Source organism: Sorex fumeus, unplaced genomic scaffold (assembly GCF_029834395.1).
Source record: "Sorex fumeus unplaced genomic scaffold, SorFum_2.1 ptg000029l, whole genome shotgun sequence".
Classification (NCBI taxonomy): Eukaryota; Metazoa; Chordata; class Mammalia; order Eulipotyphla; family Soricidae; genus Sorex; species Sorex fumeus.
In genome coordinates this window covers 8,548,428-8,564,280 of record NW_026606086.1, presented here as the reverse complement: position 1 = coordinate 8,564,280, position 15,853 = coordinate 8,548,428, and the positions used below count along the sequence as shown (strand labels likewise).

At 47.9% G+C, this 15,853-nt stretch overlaps 1 protein-coding gene across 1 annotated transcript in view; it reads left to right on the top strand.

Moving 5' to 3' along the window:
- Window positions 1-11,828, top strand: part of MYO5C (myosin VC) — a 104,746-nt gene extending 92,918 nt beyond the window's left edge. Inside the window, exons 35-41 of the mRNA XM_056115276.1 lie at window positions 714-868; window positions 3,880-3,969; window positions 6,374-6,524; window positions 7,689-7,971; window positions 9,387-9,561; window positions 10,269-10,349; window positions 11,667-11,828. Of these exons, the coding sequence (XP_055971251.1) occupies window positions 714-868; window positions 3,880-3,969; window positions 6,374-6,524; window positions 7,689-7,971; window positions 9,387-9,561; window positions 10,269-10,349; window positions 11,667-11,819 (1,088 nt within the window). The 3' untranslated portion in view covers window positions 11,820-11,828. The remainder of the gene's footprint in view (window positions 1-713; window positions 869-3,879; window positions 3,970-6,373; window positions 6,525-7,688; window positions 7,972-9,386; window positions 9,562-10,268; window positions 10,350-11,666) is intronic.
- Window positions 11,829-15,853: the final 4,025 nt, after the last annotated feature.

The following is a 15,853-nucleotide window of genomic DNA, read 5'->3' as shown; positions in this document are numbered from 1 at the left end:
ACACGTTTTGTAGTGTGAAAATCACAAGTACTTACCGTCTTCCCTCTGAAAATTGTGTGGTTTTCCAGATGGTGGGAGAACCCAGGTTTCCCTAAGAGCTAGCCTTACTTCCTGCTCTTCACACCTCCACCCTCCACCCTCCTCATATGCTCCCCTGCCCTTCTCTCTACCTCCATGGGTTGTGCTGCTCCTGTTCCTGAGTCCAACCCTATCTCCGTGACAAGGCTGCAGAGGGGCATCATGGAGCGGGAGACTAGTGCTCTGTACCTAGAGTCTGCACAGGGAGGAAAAACCTCTGCATGAGATGAGGATCAGGTGGCATATGTTTGTTTTGGCCAAGATAAGAGCTAGACTGAGGGCTGGAGCGATAGCACAGTGGGTAGGGTGTTTGCCTTGCATGTGGCCGACCCGAGTTCGATTCCCAGCATCCCATATGGTCCCTTGAGCACCGCCAGGAGTAACCCCTGTGCATCGCCAGGTGTGACCCAAAAAGAAGGAAGGAAGGAAGGAAGGAAGGAAGGAAGGAAGGAAGGAAGGAAAAGAAAAGCTAGACCGAATCCTTTGAAGAAAAGAATTATCCCTCCGGGTTTGTGCAGTGTAGCAGTAAAGAAAAGCATGGTTAGAGAGCCATGCCTGGCTCAGCATCCCCCCACCCCCGCCACCATGGTGAGAGAGCGAACCTAGCGCGGGCTCACCGCCTCTTTGCACTGCAGACCTCAAGCCCCGCGGCGTGGTGGTGAACATGATCCCCGGGCTGCCGGCTCACATCCTCTTCATGTGTGTGCGCTACGTGGACTCCGTGAACGACGACAACATGCTCAAGTCGCTGATGAACAGCATCATTAATGGCATCAAGCAGGTGGTTAAGGTAGGTGCCACCTTTGGGTACTGTCTCCACTCTGAGCATCCCTGCGAAGTCTCAGTGTCCTTATTGGGCCCCTCTGTCACCACCAGTCTGTGCTGAGTCACCTGATTCCTCAAACCAGTTGGAAGCCCAGTCGGTAAAAGTAAACTGTCTGTTAGGGAAAGACAAGGGAGGTCGAGGACACCCAGGGGTGGGGATGGACCAGTGCTCTGCAGTCCGACAAATCTACCCCCTAGTGTGTCGTCAGTGGGCGAGATTCCCACTGAAGCACATTCTGACCAGGTCGACTTGTGAATGCCGAGGCCAGGAGAAACTAAAACCACCCAGCATCCTATAAGGCGTCGTGAAGAATTTTAATTTTCCCTTCTAAAAACTGCCTTATATAATATAAAGCTTTTATTCCTGCCCAGAAATAAAAATAGATTACCTCTTAGTAAAATATAGCATTGTAGCACTGTCCTCCCGTTGTTCATCGATTTGCTCTAGTGGGCACCAGCAACATCTCCATTGTGAGACTTGTTACTGTTTTTGCCATATCAAATATGCCATGGGAGTTTGCCAGGCTCTGACGTGCGGACGGGATACTCTCGGTAGCTTGCCGGGCTCTCTGAGAGGGACAGAAGAACCAAACCCAGTTTGGCTGCGTGCAAGGCAAATGCCCTACCCTCTGTGCTATCGCTCCAGCCCAGTAAAATATAGACCCTTTTTTTTTTCACACACACACACACCCCTCCACTTACAAATAAAAAGTAGTGTTTGGTATTGAGATATATTTGAAACTTTCAATGAAGTCCTATCTCACATTTAGTAAAATAAATGTTTTGCTACTGAAACATGGGTACTTAGATATTGTTTTTATGAAGGTGATGCTTTGGGAGCAAGGGATTTCCAAGCAATGTTTTGGATGCCTGGGGGCTCATTCCTGCTCCACTTGACCAATGTTTGGACCTTGTGGTGGGCCTGAACCCAGGATCCCCACATGCTAGACAAGACCTGATAGCACCAACTTTTTGAGCTGTCTCCCTGACTACTTAAATACTATTTAAAATATTCTGGGAAAGAAGATTAAAAACTGGGAGTTTGGTAGCTGGAGAGAGAGTACAGAGGGCAAGACGTCAGCCATGCATTTTTCTGATCCAGGTTCTTCCTGGCACCCCGTATGGTCCCCTGAGCCCACCAGAAAAGATCCCTAAGTACAGAGTCAGGAGTGAGCCCTGAGCCCTGGGGAGCAACTCCTGAGTTCATGGGCGGTGAAAGCATTTCTCCCTTCTCCTTGCCCTTTTCCCAAAATAGACTGTGCCAAGAATTCATTGTTCATCAGGAGTCAGGAATAGAAACTTAGCATCCATTCAACACAGAGAGCTTCAGAGTCACAGTCTTGACAGGAGCTCACCAGAAGGGCTCCTATAAAATGATTTCTTTCCTGGTTTATGTTTTCATGGGCTGGAGCAATAGCACAGTGGGTAGGGCGTTTGCCTTGCATGCAGCCGACCCGGGTTCGATTCCTCCGTCCCTCTTGGAGAGCCCGGCAAGCTACCGAGAGTATCTCACCCACACGGCAGAGCCTGGCAAGCTCCCCATGGTGTATTCGATATGCCAAAAACAGTAACAACAAGTTTCACAATGGAGACGATACTGGTGCCCGCTCGAGCAGATTAATGAACAACGGGAGGGCAGACACTTACATTGTGTTTGCCCTGCCTTGTTGCCCTGACAGCTGCATTGCCTGAGGAATATAAAGCTCTTTTCTCTGCAGTCTCTTCTGCCCAGGGCTCTCTGGGTCCCTGTCCCTCTGTGCCCAGGATGCCCCCTGACCTCTCCTGCATGACTCTAAGGAACCCCCACAGGGCTCCTGTTCCTGTGCCTCTCGCTGCACACCCACAGCCACGTGAAACAAGTGCTCCCTACCCAGTCTCGTTCTCATGCTCACAGCCTACTTGCTGCTCCTGACACTGCAGGGAAAACTCAGCCGTCACCTCCCCCGTGTGGCACCAGAGAGATGGTACAGCGTGGGGGTGCGTGCCTTGCCCACGGCTGACCAGGGTTCTGTCTCCGTTTCTCCATATGGTCCCCCTGGCCCTGCCAGGAGTTATCCTTGAGTGCAGGGCCAGGACTAAGCCCTGAACGCTGCCAGGTGTGGTCCAAAAACAGAAACTAAGAAATCCTGTGTCTGCCACCATCTGACCTCACTGGTGACAGTTCCTCTCCTCTTGCTCATTCCCTCCCCTGCCCCATAGGGGGCGCTGTTCTCCCAACACAGGCCTTGCTCCTGAGGTCCTAGCTCCCCTTTGTGGCGCCGTACTCTGAACTTCTCTGAGCCAACCACACTTGCTGGTGGTTCTTTATTTGATTGTGTCTTATTTGTGTCCTGCTGGTGTCGTCGGTCACAATGTGGACTTTGATGGGGAAGAACTGAGACTTCTGTTTCTCTGATATTCCTGCATTGCAGGTTTCAGGAGCCCCAAGAACCGCAGAAGCTGGCGGAAATATGCTGCCAAGCAGGGTCTGCTCTTGACTTGGAGAGTTTATTGTTGTAGTATAAATTTCATGAGTAGAGGCTTTTAGCTCTAGGATAGTCGACTAAGGGCTGATGTTTTAATAGAAAAGGAAAACATGGTGAGTATCGTTGGTAACACATTTTATCATAGAAACTTGCCAAGAGAATAGAATATGTGAACACACACACACACACACACACGTGAGATAAAAAATATGTAAATTAAATAGTGGAATCCTTTCGCAAAGTATGTGTATATCAAACCACCTCGGTGTATGTTTTAAATGTGTTACAATTTTATTCATCAGTTAATGCCTCAATGAGACTGATTTTTTAAATGATTTTTAGTTATTTCAAACTTATTTCAAAGTTGTTAACAAAAACTTAATTTTAAAACAAGAAAATAGAAATAAATGTAATAAAGCTTTAGTGAATCAAAGAATTCTCCTGTGGGCACTTCACCTGGCGGAGAAGCATCCATCAATCACCCAGTCCAACTTTGCTTGCTCTGTTTCAGGACCATTTGGAAGACTTCGAGATGCTGTCCTTTTGGCTCTCCAATTCTTGTCATTTCCTCAACTGCCTGAAACAGTACAGTGGAGAGGAGGTAGGGACACCCCTGCTCTGGGCTCTGTGCTATCTGTTAGCATCCCCGCTGGGTTGAAACTGATGTCCCAGCCTAGGAGAGCTCTGCCTCCAGGGCCTTCCCGCTCCAGACTCCAGCTCCACACTGTTGGCGGTCACAGCCAAGGGCTTCGAGAAAGCAGCTCCGTCTTGAGAGATGGTACAGAGGGCAGGGCACTCACCTTACACGCTCCAGCTCCCAAGCACCATTAGGAGAAATTCCTGAGCCCAGAGCCAGGAGTAAACCCTGAGCAGACTCTTATACTTTGAATATGGTATTACGCCTCCAATTCTCTGTCTGGTTAATAAATAAGGTAGGTTGAATTATTTTTGTGTTTGAGCCACATTCAGAGGTGCTCAGGGCTTGTGCCTGGCTCTGAGTTCAAGAATCACTCCTGGTGGACTCAGGGATCATATCAGGAGCTGGAGGTTTAACAGGGGTCAGCTGTGTGCAAGGCAAGTGCTCTGCTTGCTGTACTATCTTTCCAGCCCACCTTCTTGAATGATTTTAAGTTTCCATCTGGTAGTAAAATTCTGAAGTTTTTTTAATATTGTGATTCTAAAATACACCCTTAGTTCAACATGCCTGTTTCTTCAAGAAACAGGTTCTCTACAAGATCTTGCAGGTGCCTACATAATCTGTGGATCCTTTGCCATTTTCCCTATTAGTGTTATTTTTTTTTCTTTTTGGGTCACACCCAGCGATGCACAGGGGTTACTCCTGGCTCTGCACTCAGAAATCACTCCTGGCGGTGCTCAGGGGACCATATGGGATGCTGGGAATCGAACCTGGGTCGGCTGCATGCAAGGCAAATGCCCTACCCGCTGTGCTATCTCTCCAGACCCTTAGTGTTATTTTTTAATTAGTCTATTTTTATTTCAAAAATCTCAGTGATTCTTTTCCATCTCTGTTATTTTATCATAGTGTTTTATTATGGTTTTAATGATGTGTGTGTGCGTGTGTGTGTGTGTGTGTGTGCCTTTGCCTTTTGGGTCATAGCTGGCGATGCACAGGGGTTACTCCTGGTTCATGCACTCACTCAGAAATTACTCCTGGTGATGTTCGGGGACCATATGGAATGTGGGATGCTGGGAATCGAACCTGGGTCGACCACATGCAGAGCAAATGCCCTACCCACTGTGCTATCACTCCAGTCCCTGGTTTTAATGTTTTAATGTATTAGTATGTTTGACTGCTCATATAGAGCACCACGGTCTATGGCTCAAACAGCAGAAATGTGTTTTCTCAGAGTTCAGGAGGCTGGCCGTCTGAGATGAGGGATGGGGGGGAGGCTAAAGCCGGCTTGAGAATGCTCTTCCTGCCAGCACCCCCTCACAGGGAATGAGGAGAGAAAGAGAGAGAGAGAGAGAGAGTCCCATGGTGCTTAAAATAAGGATACTTACCCTCTCCTTATTTACCTTAATTACTTCCTGAGAGCCTCATCTCCTGAAACAGCATACTGGAAGTCAGGGCTCTACATTAGAATTTTTAGAAGTACACCTTCAGTTCACTGCATCCACTTACAAATATTCCATAATGGGCCCAGAGAGATAATACAGCAGGTAGGGTGCTTGCCTTGCACGTGGTCAACCCAGGTTCAATCTCCAACACCCCATGTGATCCCTGAGCACAGAACCAGGAGTGATCCCTGAGCACTGCGCAGTATGGCCCAAAACCCTCCCTCAACAGTACGAGATTGGTCTGCACATGTGCTGTGTTGGACAACTATGAAACTCATGTCTGTCACATTGTGTTTCCAACAGTTTGTGTTTGGGGATGTCTCACCCCTGTGATGTCTCCTGTTTTTTCCTGAATTTCACTAGGGGCTCTTTTCCTCTAAACCAAATCTCCGGGCGTGCACATCTGGGAGTAGGTGGTACAATGCCATCTAATTAGAGAAAATAAACATTACCCCCAAGTATCAAGAGCTCATTCATTGCAAATCAGACCTTAAGTTTTAAAATGTAGGAAAGGGCATAGAGTGAAAGTACAGCAGGTAGGGCGCGTGTCTGCAGACGACTGACCTGGGTTCTATTCCCGGTACCTGACATGGCCCCCACATACTGCCGGGAGTGGTTCCTGAGCACAGAGCCAGGAGCAAGCCCTGAGCACCACCAGATATGACCAAAAAAAAAAAAAAGGGAGGGGAGTGGAGTGATAGCACAGCAGGTAGGGCGTTTGCCTTGCACACAGCCGACCCAGGTTCGAATCCCAGCATCCCATATAGTCTCCTGAGCACCACCAGGGGTAATTTCTGAGTACAGAGCCAGGAGTAACCCCTGTGCATCCCTGGGTGTGACCCAAAAAGTGTAAAATAAAAAAGTTAGTACTTAATCTCCTACATGTCTGGTATTCTAATCATTTATATACTCAAAATTACTTTCAGGAATTCATGAAGTATAATACTCCCCATCAGAATAAGAATTGCTTGAACAATTTTGACCTTTCAGAATACAGACAAGTTCTTAGTGACGTGTCTATACGAATATATCATCAGTTCATTATGGTAATGGAAAACAGTATTCAACCAATAATAGGTAAGAAAAAAATTGCAGACCAAAATTAACAGTAGAATGAAGGGATCACATGGATTACCATGGAGATCTGGCAATATGGAATGTGCTATATGAAAGAGCAATTTTAAACTAAAATCTAATAATTTTTATTCTTTTGAATTTTTTGATTACATAATCATATTTATATACATGGTTCATAGTTTTCTTTCTGCAAAGGTAATTCATTTTGAAGGAAAAGATGGCAGAATTCTCTGCTGCTAATCTTACGTAAGTTGATCCAAGTACTTTGAAATCCTGAAATCCCATTCAAGTTCTTATATGCTTTCTATTTTTTTCTTTTTGGATCACACCCGCAATGCACAGGATTTATTCCTGGCTCTGCACTCAGGAATTACCCCTGGCAGTGCTCAGGGGACCATATGGGATGCCGGAATCGAATCCAGGTGCAGCCGCGTGCAAGGCAAACGCCCTACCTGCTGTGCTATTGTTCCAGCCCCTCTTGTATGCTTTTTTTATTTTTATTTTTATTTATTCATTTATTTATTTTTTTGCTTTTCGGGTCACACCCAGCGATGCACAGGGGTTACTCCTGGCTCATGCACTCAGGAATCATTCCTGGCGGTGCTCGGGGGAACATATGGGGTGCTGGGAATCGAACCCAGGTCGGTCACATGCAAGGCAAATGCCCTACCCGCTGTGCTATCGCTATAGCGCTCATATACTTATTTATTTGTTTATTTATTTTTGCTTTTTGGGTCACACCTGGCAATACACAGGGGTTACTCCTGGTTCTGCACTCAGGAATCACCCCTGGCAGTGCTCAGGGGACCATATGGGATGCTGGGAATCAAACCCGGGTCGGCCACGTGCAAGGCAAACACCCTACCCGCTGTGCTATTGCCCCAGCCCCTTTTTTATTTTGTTTTTTTTTCCCATATACTTTTTTAAAATCTATGTTATGTAAAGGCTTTAAGTGGCTCCAGGCATGAGGTGCTGTCCAGTGAGGGGAGCCCCAAACTCTCCGTGCCCCTTACACCTCATGCTCCCCACCCTCCTCCTCTGGCTTTCGTGGTGGAAACTTCAGCTGCTGCTGACCTTTGCAGATAGGTCAGTGCCACCCGCACCGGCCAGCATGTGAGAACTGGACAGTCTCTGGTTGTTCCGTGCCGTCATTTCTCTCCGCAGTGCCTGGCATGCTGGAGTATGAAAGCCTGCAGGGGATTTCTGGCCGGAAGCCCACGGGCTTCCGGAAACGGTCCTCCAGCATCGACGACACGGATGCCTACACCATGACGTCCATCCTGCAGCAGCTGAGCTACTTCTACAGCACCATGTGCCAGAGCGGCCTGGACCCCGAGCTCGTGCGGCAGGCAGTGAAGCAGCTCCTGTACCTCATCGGGGCAGTCACCCTCAACAGCCTCTTCCTGCGCAAAGACATGTGCTCGTGCAGAAAGGGCATGCAGATACGGTAAGCCCCATGCCTGCTGCACCGGCCCTGCGCACCTGCTCGCTCCGCACCCCCTGCCTACAGCCGGATGAGTCTGTACCCCGGGCCATGTGTGCATCTGGAGGCCCTGGACCGAGTGGGCCGAGCCCAGAACTTGTGGCTCTTCTCAGTTCTTCCCCTCGAGATAATGGTATCCGAGCATACGTTCAATTAATTCACTGACCACGGTGTCTCTGAAAAGCACCCCTGGCCTGTTAGAGAACCCAGGAAACAAAGTGTGATTTGATCACCCCCCCCCCCCCCAACCCATTCTGAGAAGCCCAAAAGAGCCGATCAAGGGGCTGGAGCGATAGCACAGCAGGTAGAGCGTTTGCCTTGCATGCGGCTGACCTGGATTCGATTCCCAGCATCCCATATGGTCTCCCGAGCACCTCCAGGAGTAATTTCTGAGTGCAAAGCCAGGAGTAACCCCTGAGCATCGTCAGGTGTGACCCCCCCCCCAAAAAAAATGAAGAGTCAATAAAGAAATCAAGGTAGGCAGGAGTGGTCAGTGGTTGGAAGCTACCACAGCTGTGCAGGTGTGGAGGGCAGTTAGGATACAGAAGGGACCAGTATGACAGTAATAGTTGGAGATGATCACTCTGGACAAAAACCTGAATGCTGAAAGTAAGTAAAGGGATATACATGATAACCTATTAGTATCTGGATTGTAAACCATAATGCCCCAAAGGAAGAGAGAGAGAGAGAGAGAGAGAGAGAGAGAGAGAGAGAGAGAGAGAGAGAGAGAGGAGAGAGAGAGAGAGAGAGAGAGAGAGAGAGAGAGAGAGAGGAAAGAGGTAGAGAAGAAACGTGCCTGCCATGGGGGTGGGGGGGGGACACTGGTGGTGGGAAATGTGCAGGTAGTGAAGGGACAAATGATCGAACATGATTCAATTAAAAAGAAAAGAAATCAAGGGATAGCATAGCAGGTAGGGAGGGCACTTGCCTTGTATGCCATGACCCAGGTTCAGTCCTCGTGGCCACAAATCCATGCGCTACCAACAGCGATCCCTGGGCTAGATATGCCTTTTCCCCGCCCTCCCCCACCAAAAAAAAAAAAAAGGGAAGAGGATAGAAGGGAGGGTTAGAGGGAGGGAGGGGAACAAACATGATTAGGCTACAGTCCCAGGGGAAATGTTTCAGCTGAGTTCAGGAAGTCTGAGAGCTGAATCAGATGATTTTTTTTAAAGCAGGGGGTTGGGGGTCGCAGGGGAGGCTGCAAACAGGCTTAGTGAAACTGTGAAACTCTGCGGCCTCCTCCTGAGGCAAAAGCAGACCCCTTTATCTCAGCAGCGGCTGGTTTGGGGAGCAGCACTGCCAAGGTCAGCTCGAGCACTCTCCCGGGACACCCTGCGCCAAGTGCTCCAAATACCACCCGCTGTCCTCTGCTCCTCCAGGTGCAACATCAGCTACTTAGAAGAATGGCTCAAAGAAAAGAATCTGCACAATGGCTTGGCCAAAGAAACACTGGAACCGCTCTCCCAGGCCGCCTGGTTGCTGCAGGTCAAGAAGACCACGGACAGCGATGCCGTGGAGATCTCCGAGCGCTGCACTGCGCTGACGGCCGTGCAGGTAACACAGCATCCCCAGCCGAGCAAGCACACGATGCCCACATCTCGGTGCTCTTTGGGAAGCGTTCTTGTTTATCAAATGCTCTCTGTCGTACAGCCACCAGTAACATCCCAGATGGATTTGGGTGTTGGAGGCGGAAGTGGGGATTCTCTCCTCATCCGATTTTGAAATTCATCTCTGTTCTCACCTTGTTTACTCTTTTTTTGTTTTGTTTTGTTTTGCTTTTTGGGTCACACCCAGCAATGCACAGGGGTTACTCCTGGCTCTGCACTTAGGAATTACTCCTGGCAGTGCTCGGGGGGACCATATGGGATACCGGAGATCGAACCCAGGTCGGCCTCGTGCAAGGCAAACGCCCTACCCGCTGTGCTATCGCTCCAGCTCCTCACCTTGTTTACTTTTTGGTTAGAAATACACAACCACGGGGCTTCTTAGAGCCAGACCTGTGGGTTGGGGTCCCCAAAATGCCAGTATTTTTAAATTGTATTTTAGGCCCTGTCCCTTAGCTTCCTGTTTTTAATTAGGTCTCACACAGACATCATTCCAGCGCCACCCCCTACACTAGGGCACCTGCCTCCCTCTGCACGTCCCCGTGTGCCGTCAGCCGCAGCCTCTCTGCAGTTGCCCACTGCAGGAGGCCAGAATCTTTACTTCACAGACAGAGTGTCCTTTTCCCCGGGCCTGACAGTCTTGTGTCACGTCTGCAGATCGTGAAGATCCTTAATCTCTACACGCCCATCGATGACTTTGAGAAGAGAGTGGCCCCAGCCTTCGTCCGTAAAGTCCAGGTGAGCTCCACAAGACCACACCTTCTGTCGCACTCCCAAGGAAACCGCCTTCCGGGAACATGCAGCGACTCAGGGTGCTGAGGTACCAGTGCCTGCCTCAAGAGCAACGGGGATTCGCCCTCGCAGTTTCTGTAATCGGCTTAGCTCTAACGGGAAGGGAACGAGACAGCATTACAATCCATCAGCAAATCTTGATGCTACCTTGAGTCCTCTGAGTGAGTTGGCTCTGAAAGAAATTTTAGGGATTAAAGAAACTTTTCACACTGTTCTTATTTTAAGCCCTAAAATTTCTTCTCTTTTTTTTTCTTTTTGGGTCACACCCAGCGATGCACAGGGGTTACTCAGGAATTACTCCTGGTGGTGCTCAGGGGACCATATGGGATGCTGGGAATCGAACCCGGGTCGGTTGCGTGCAAGGCAAATGCCCTACCCGCTGTGCTATTGCTCTAGCACCCTAAAATTTCTCTTCAAGAAAACTAGGGTCCCAGGAATAGTTGGGGGCTCGTGAAGACCCTTCCAGAGGTCCCTGCATTCTGGGTTTTTCCACGTACATGTCTGCTAGGTGGACATGTCTTCATGTTTTTCAAAGTAATATTGCAAGAGGTTGAATCCAAGGAAAAATACACGATCTCACTGGTATCAAAATTCGGCACAAAGAGGCAGAAGCAATAAAAACTAATACTACGTCTCACTGAATTTTTTTTTAGTTGGGAAAATTCCAACTTTCCAATAGAAATATGATATGCTAGCCTGTTTATTTTTGCTATTTGAATGAGTTGCTAAATACTCTAAATTACAGTTTTAGTTACTAGTGTGTTAAATATTTGTTTAAAGCCACACACATAAAAACCCTTTAGAGTTCTCAATAATTTAGGGGAGTTTAAAGGTAAACTGAGACCTGAAAGTTTGCAGAGCACGATAAGAACTGCTCATAGAGAATGGATCAGCCTCTGCTGAGAAACTGACTTCTTCGGTGAAGCAGAGCAAGGAACAGGTGTGGAGGAACCGGAGAGATAGTACAGTGGGTAGGGCGCTACCTGGGCTCAATCCCTGGCATCCCATCTGGTCCCCTGAGCACCACTGGGAGTAATTCTTGAGTGCAGAGCCAGGAGTAACCCGAGCATCACCAGGTGTGACCTCCATGCCTTCACATCCCCCTAATAAAAAATGCTGATGTGGAAGTCGGAGGTAGATCACCCTGCGATTGTGCTGCTCAGAATTCCTCTTGTATTTTATGGATTTGAAAGGAGTTTTGCAAACAGTACAGCAGAAGGTACAGGTTTCCTTGCTGATTTTTTCCTCTGGTTCTCATTCCAGGCTCTCCTTAACAGCCGGGAGGATTCCTCACAGCTGATGTTGGATACCAAGTACCTTTTCCAAGTCACTTTTCCGTTCACCCCCTCTCCACACGCACTGGAAATGATCCAGATTCCTAGCAGTTTTAAGCTGGGCTTCCTCAACAGATTATAACAAGGGGGAAAAAGAACAAATGCACTTTCCTCCAAAGCTAAATGGAGTAAGAATGATTTGGGTTATTCACTGGAAATGGCAGTGCCTTAGAATGTGATTAATAGGATAAGAATATGCTCTGGCCATGGTTGAAACACACTGTCCAGTGTTGACTTTTTACTAAAAATACTCCTGTATTATCCTCCCAGGATGGGAGATGCATGTTGAAAGTAGTAGACTATAGACCGAACATGATTGCCACTCAGTGCCTCTTTTGCAGACCACAACACCCAAAAGGAGAGAGAGAACAAAAGGAATTGCCCTGCTACAGAGGCAGGGTGGAATGGGGGGGATGGGGGTGGGAGGGATACTGGGATCCATGGTGGTGGAAAATGGGCACTGGTGGAGGTATGGGTATTTGATCATTGTATAATCGAAACCCAAGCACAAAAATGTGTAAGTCTACAACTGTACCTCATGGTGTTTCACTAATAAAAATTTTAAAAAATTACTCCTGTATTAAAAAGAAAAAAATTCAGGGCTGGATATATAGGACAGTGGGTATGGTGTTCGCTTGGCATGTGACTGACCCAGGTTTGATCCCCGACATTCCATATGGTCCCCTGAGCACTCCCAGGAGTATTTCCTGAGTGCAGAGAAAGAAGTAACCCCTGGGCATAGCCAGATGTGGTCCCAAATTAAAAAATTCAGACCCCTATAATTTTTGCTATTCAAGTTGAAATCAGTCATGAATTATTTTTATATATTTAAAACTAATATATTATTTAGGCTTGGCTGGAGCGATAGCACAGCGGTAGGGTGTTTGCCTTGCACGCGGCCGGCCAGGCTGAGCTGGGTTCAGTTCCTCCGCGATTCCTCCGCCCCTCTTGGAGAGCCCGGCAAGCTACCGAGAGTATCTCGCCCGCACGGCAAAGCCTGGCAAGCCACCTGTGACGTACTTGATATGCCAAACACAGTAACAACGAGTCTCACAATGGAGACGTTACTGGGCCCGCTTGAGCAAATCGATGAACAACGGGAGGACAGTGCAGTGCAGTGCAGAAGAATACTTAAAACAAATAAGGGGTATTGGAACTTTGGTGGTGGATGTTGTATGGTATCATACACCTAAAACGCATTCTTATAAACCTTTATTACCTCAATAAGTGATGAAGAAAAAAAAGTAAGGGACTGGAGTGATAATACAACAGGTATGGCACTTTACTTGCACGAAGCCAAAACAGTTTCAATCCCTGGCATCACACATGGTCCCCGAACGCACAGAAGTGATCCCTGAGCACAGTCAAGTGTGGGCCTGTAGGCCCAGGATTGTCACAAAACACGCTGGCCCCCCCTATAGACAGTGACAGGCAACAGACATGTACCCTCAGAGTGGAAACTATCCAGAACTGGGAAGCAATGTCATCCTGACTGCAATAGGAAATGCCGTTTATACTACAAATGATCTCATTTGCTTCTTTTAAATTCATTATATATAAAGAAGTGGTTGAAAAATAGAACTTTGTAATATTTTCAACAATAACATTAGCAAATAAATTCTTTGAATTGCTGAATTACATTTTTATGAAGTAAGTCATGTCTTTCTTAAAGGATCCATTTAAAGATGCTAGACTCTATAGATTCCGAGTAGCTCGTAAAAAACACGTGGAGAATTAGACCAGAGAAGATGATACAGCAGGTAGAGCCTTGCACAACTCCAACCTGGGTTTGATCATCTGCACCCCATATGGTCCCCTTCGCATTGCCAGGAGTGATCCCTGAGCACAGAGCCAGGAATAACCCCTAAACTTTACCGGTGTGGCCCAAAAACGAAGCAAACAAGACTTGGGCCAGGGAGATAGCTTCCCGGTCCAGTTTTCTGAGAGTGGACTCAAGGGCGTCTCTGCACTGCATGAGGCCCCAGACTGGGCCCAATGCTGATGGCCAGCTGAGCTCTGCCAGCTGGGGCTGGGGGCGATGTGGCTCCCCACTGTGAGCTGGGGGCCCCACGCCCTGCCCCTCACCCATGGCTCTCAGCACTGCCGGCACCTCCGATCCATCTGGGAGACGGAGCAGCCGCAGAGGCACAGTTTGAGGTGGGGAGAAGTTTCCTCAGCATTGCCAAGAACTAAATATTGTTAGGGACAACGCAGAGAGGACCTACAGAGGCTGGGATGTTTCTGAATGGAAAAGCGGCTCCATCACATTGTAATCAAAGTTGAAGGTGTGAAGGTGTGTGACATAGACTGTGAGGAGACAGGAGTTTCAGATTCTGTCATGGTAAAAGTCAGGGTTACTCAGTCCCCCTGTGTGGGTTTGTGGGGTTCCAACCAGCTGACAGCCACACCCTGCAGAAGGACACAAATCAGCCCCGGAAACCACCACCAAGGCTTCTGAGGTGAGTGAGGGATCCAACACCAGGGAGTGGCCACTGGGGACGCAGAGCTGCAGGTAAGCAGGACAGAGCTGCCAAGGGCAGTGCAGCGGGGGTAAGAAGATTACCCTGTTCCAGCCCCTCCACCCGCTAGCTGCATTCCGGCTCCGCGCCTTTCTGTTGACCGTTTGAGTGTGACCTCTGTGGAAGGTAGGTCTCTACTTTAATTTAATTTAATTGAGGAAACATTTAAATGAGGAAATGCAGACTTTCTGAAGTGCTCTAGAGAGTCTCAAGGTCTGGGAGCACCAGTGGAGGGCAGGAGTATGGGTAAGCCGGATGCTCTCGACTTTCTACAACCCCCATGCAGTTACTTTCAAGTAAGATGGTGTTTTGTTTCCAAAATGCATTTAGTATTGAGGGCTGGAGCGATAGCACAGCAGGTAGGGCGTTTGCCTTGCAGGTGGCCGACTCGGGTTCGATTCCCAGCATCCCGTATGGTCCCCCGAGCACTGCCAGGAGTGCAGAGCCAGGAGTAACCCCTGTGCATCGCCGGGTGTGACCCCAAAAAAGCAACAAAAAAATGCATTTAGTATTGGTGTCAAGGGAGGAAATTAAGGAATTTGAAAATCATTTCACCAAGTTTAAAACACTGATCCAGGTAAGACTCGAAGTGTGGAGCCTAGTGGCAGTATAAAGCTGATGCGGTAGGAAGAGATTTGATCTTTAACATCAGAGAGTGAGTAGGTCGGGGAGGTTCATACACAGTCACATACATCAGTCATTGGTTCTTTTCAGTTGCATGAACCATTTATTCGTCTAATGTTCCATTGATGCACATTTGGGTTTTTCCTATTTGGGGCTATCATGAATAAAACTGTTATGACATTGTTCGTTGTTTGATTGTTTGGGGGCCACACCCAAGGGTGTCACTCAGGGTTACTCCTGAGTAACTCAGGGGAACCATGTGATGCAGGGAACAAATTTGGCTCAGGATGAATTTGCTGGGCAACTCTAACCTTGTGAATATCCAACAGACTCCCCATTGCTTCTGCCATCTTATATTCCTACAAAATATTCATTATCATTTTTAATTGACGTTTATAATTACAAAACAGTGCTCCACTGATCCATTTTTTTTCTAGTTCTCATTTTCTCTCTCTGTGTTTGTGTGTGTGTGTGTGTGTGTGTGTGTGTGTGTATGTGTTTGGGACACACCTAGCAGTGCTCAGGGGTTATTCTTGGCTATGCACTTAGAGATCACTCCTGGCCAAACTTGGTAATATATGGATACTAGGGATTGAAGCCAGGTTCAGCATGCAAGGCAAGCACCCTACCTGCTGTACTATCACTCTGTTCCCACTTTTCATTTTTCAATCTCCCCCAACTTAAAGCATTGTCTTTTTTAAAATTAATTTTTATTAAAAACACCATGATTGGGAACTGGAGAAATAACACATCAGGTAGGGCGTTTGCCTTGCACGAGGCTGACCCAGGTTCGAGTCCCAGCATCCCATATGGTCCCCTGAGCACCGCCAGGAGTAATTTAATTCCTGAGTGCAGAGCCAGGAGTAACCCCTGTGCATCACCAGGTGTGACCCCCCCCCAAAAAAAAACCCATGATTTACACACTTGTTCATTATACAGTTGTTTCAAACATTTCGTGCTCCAACACCACCAT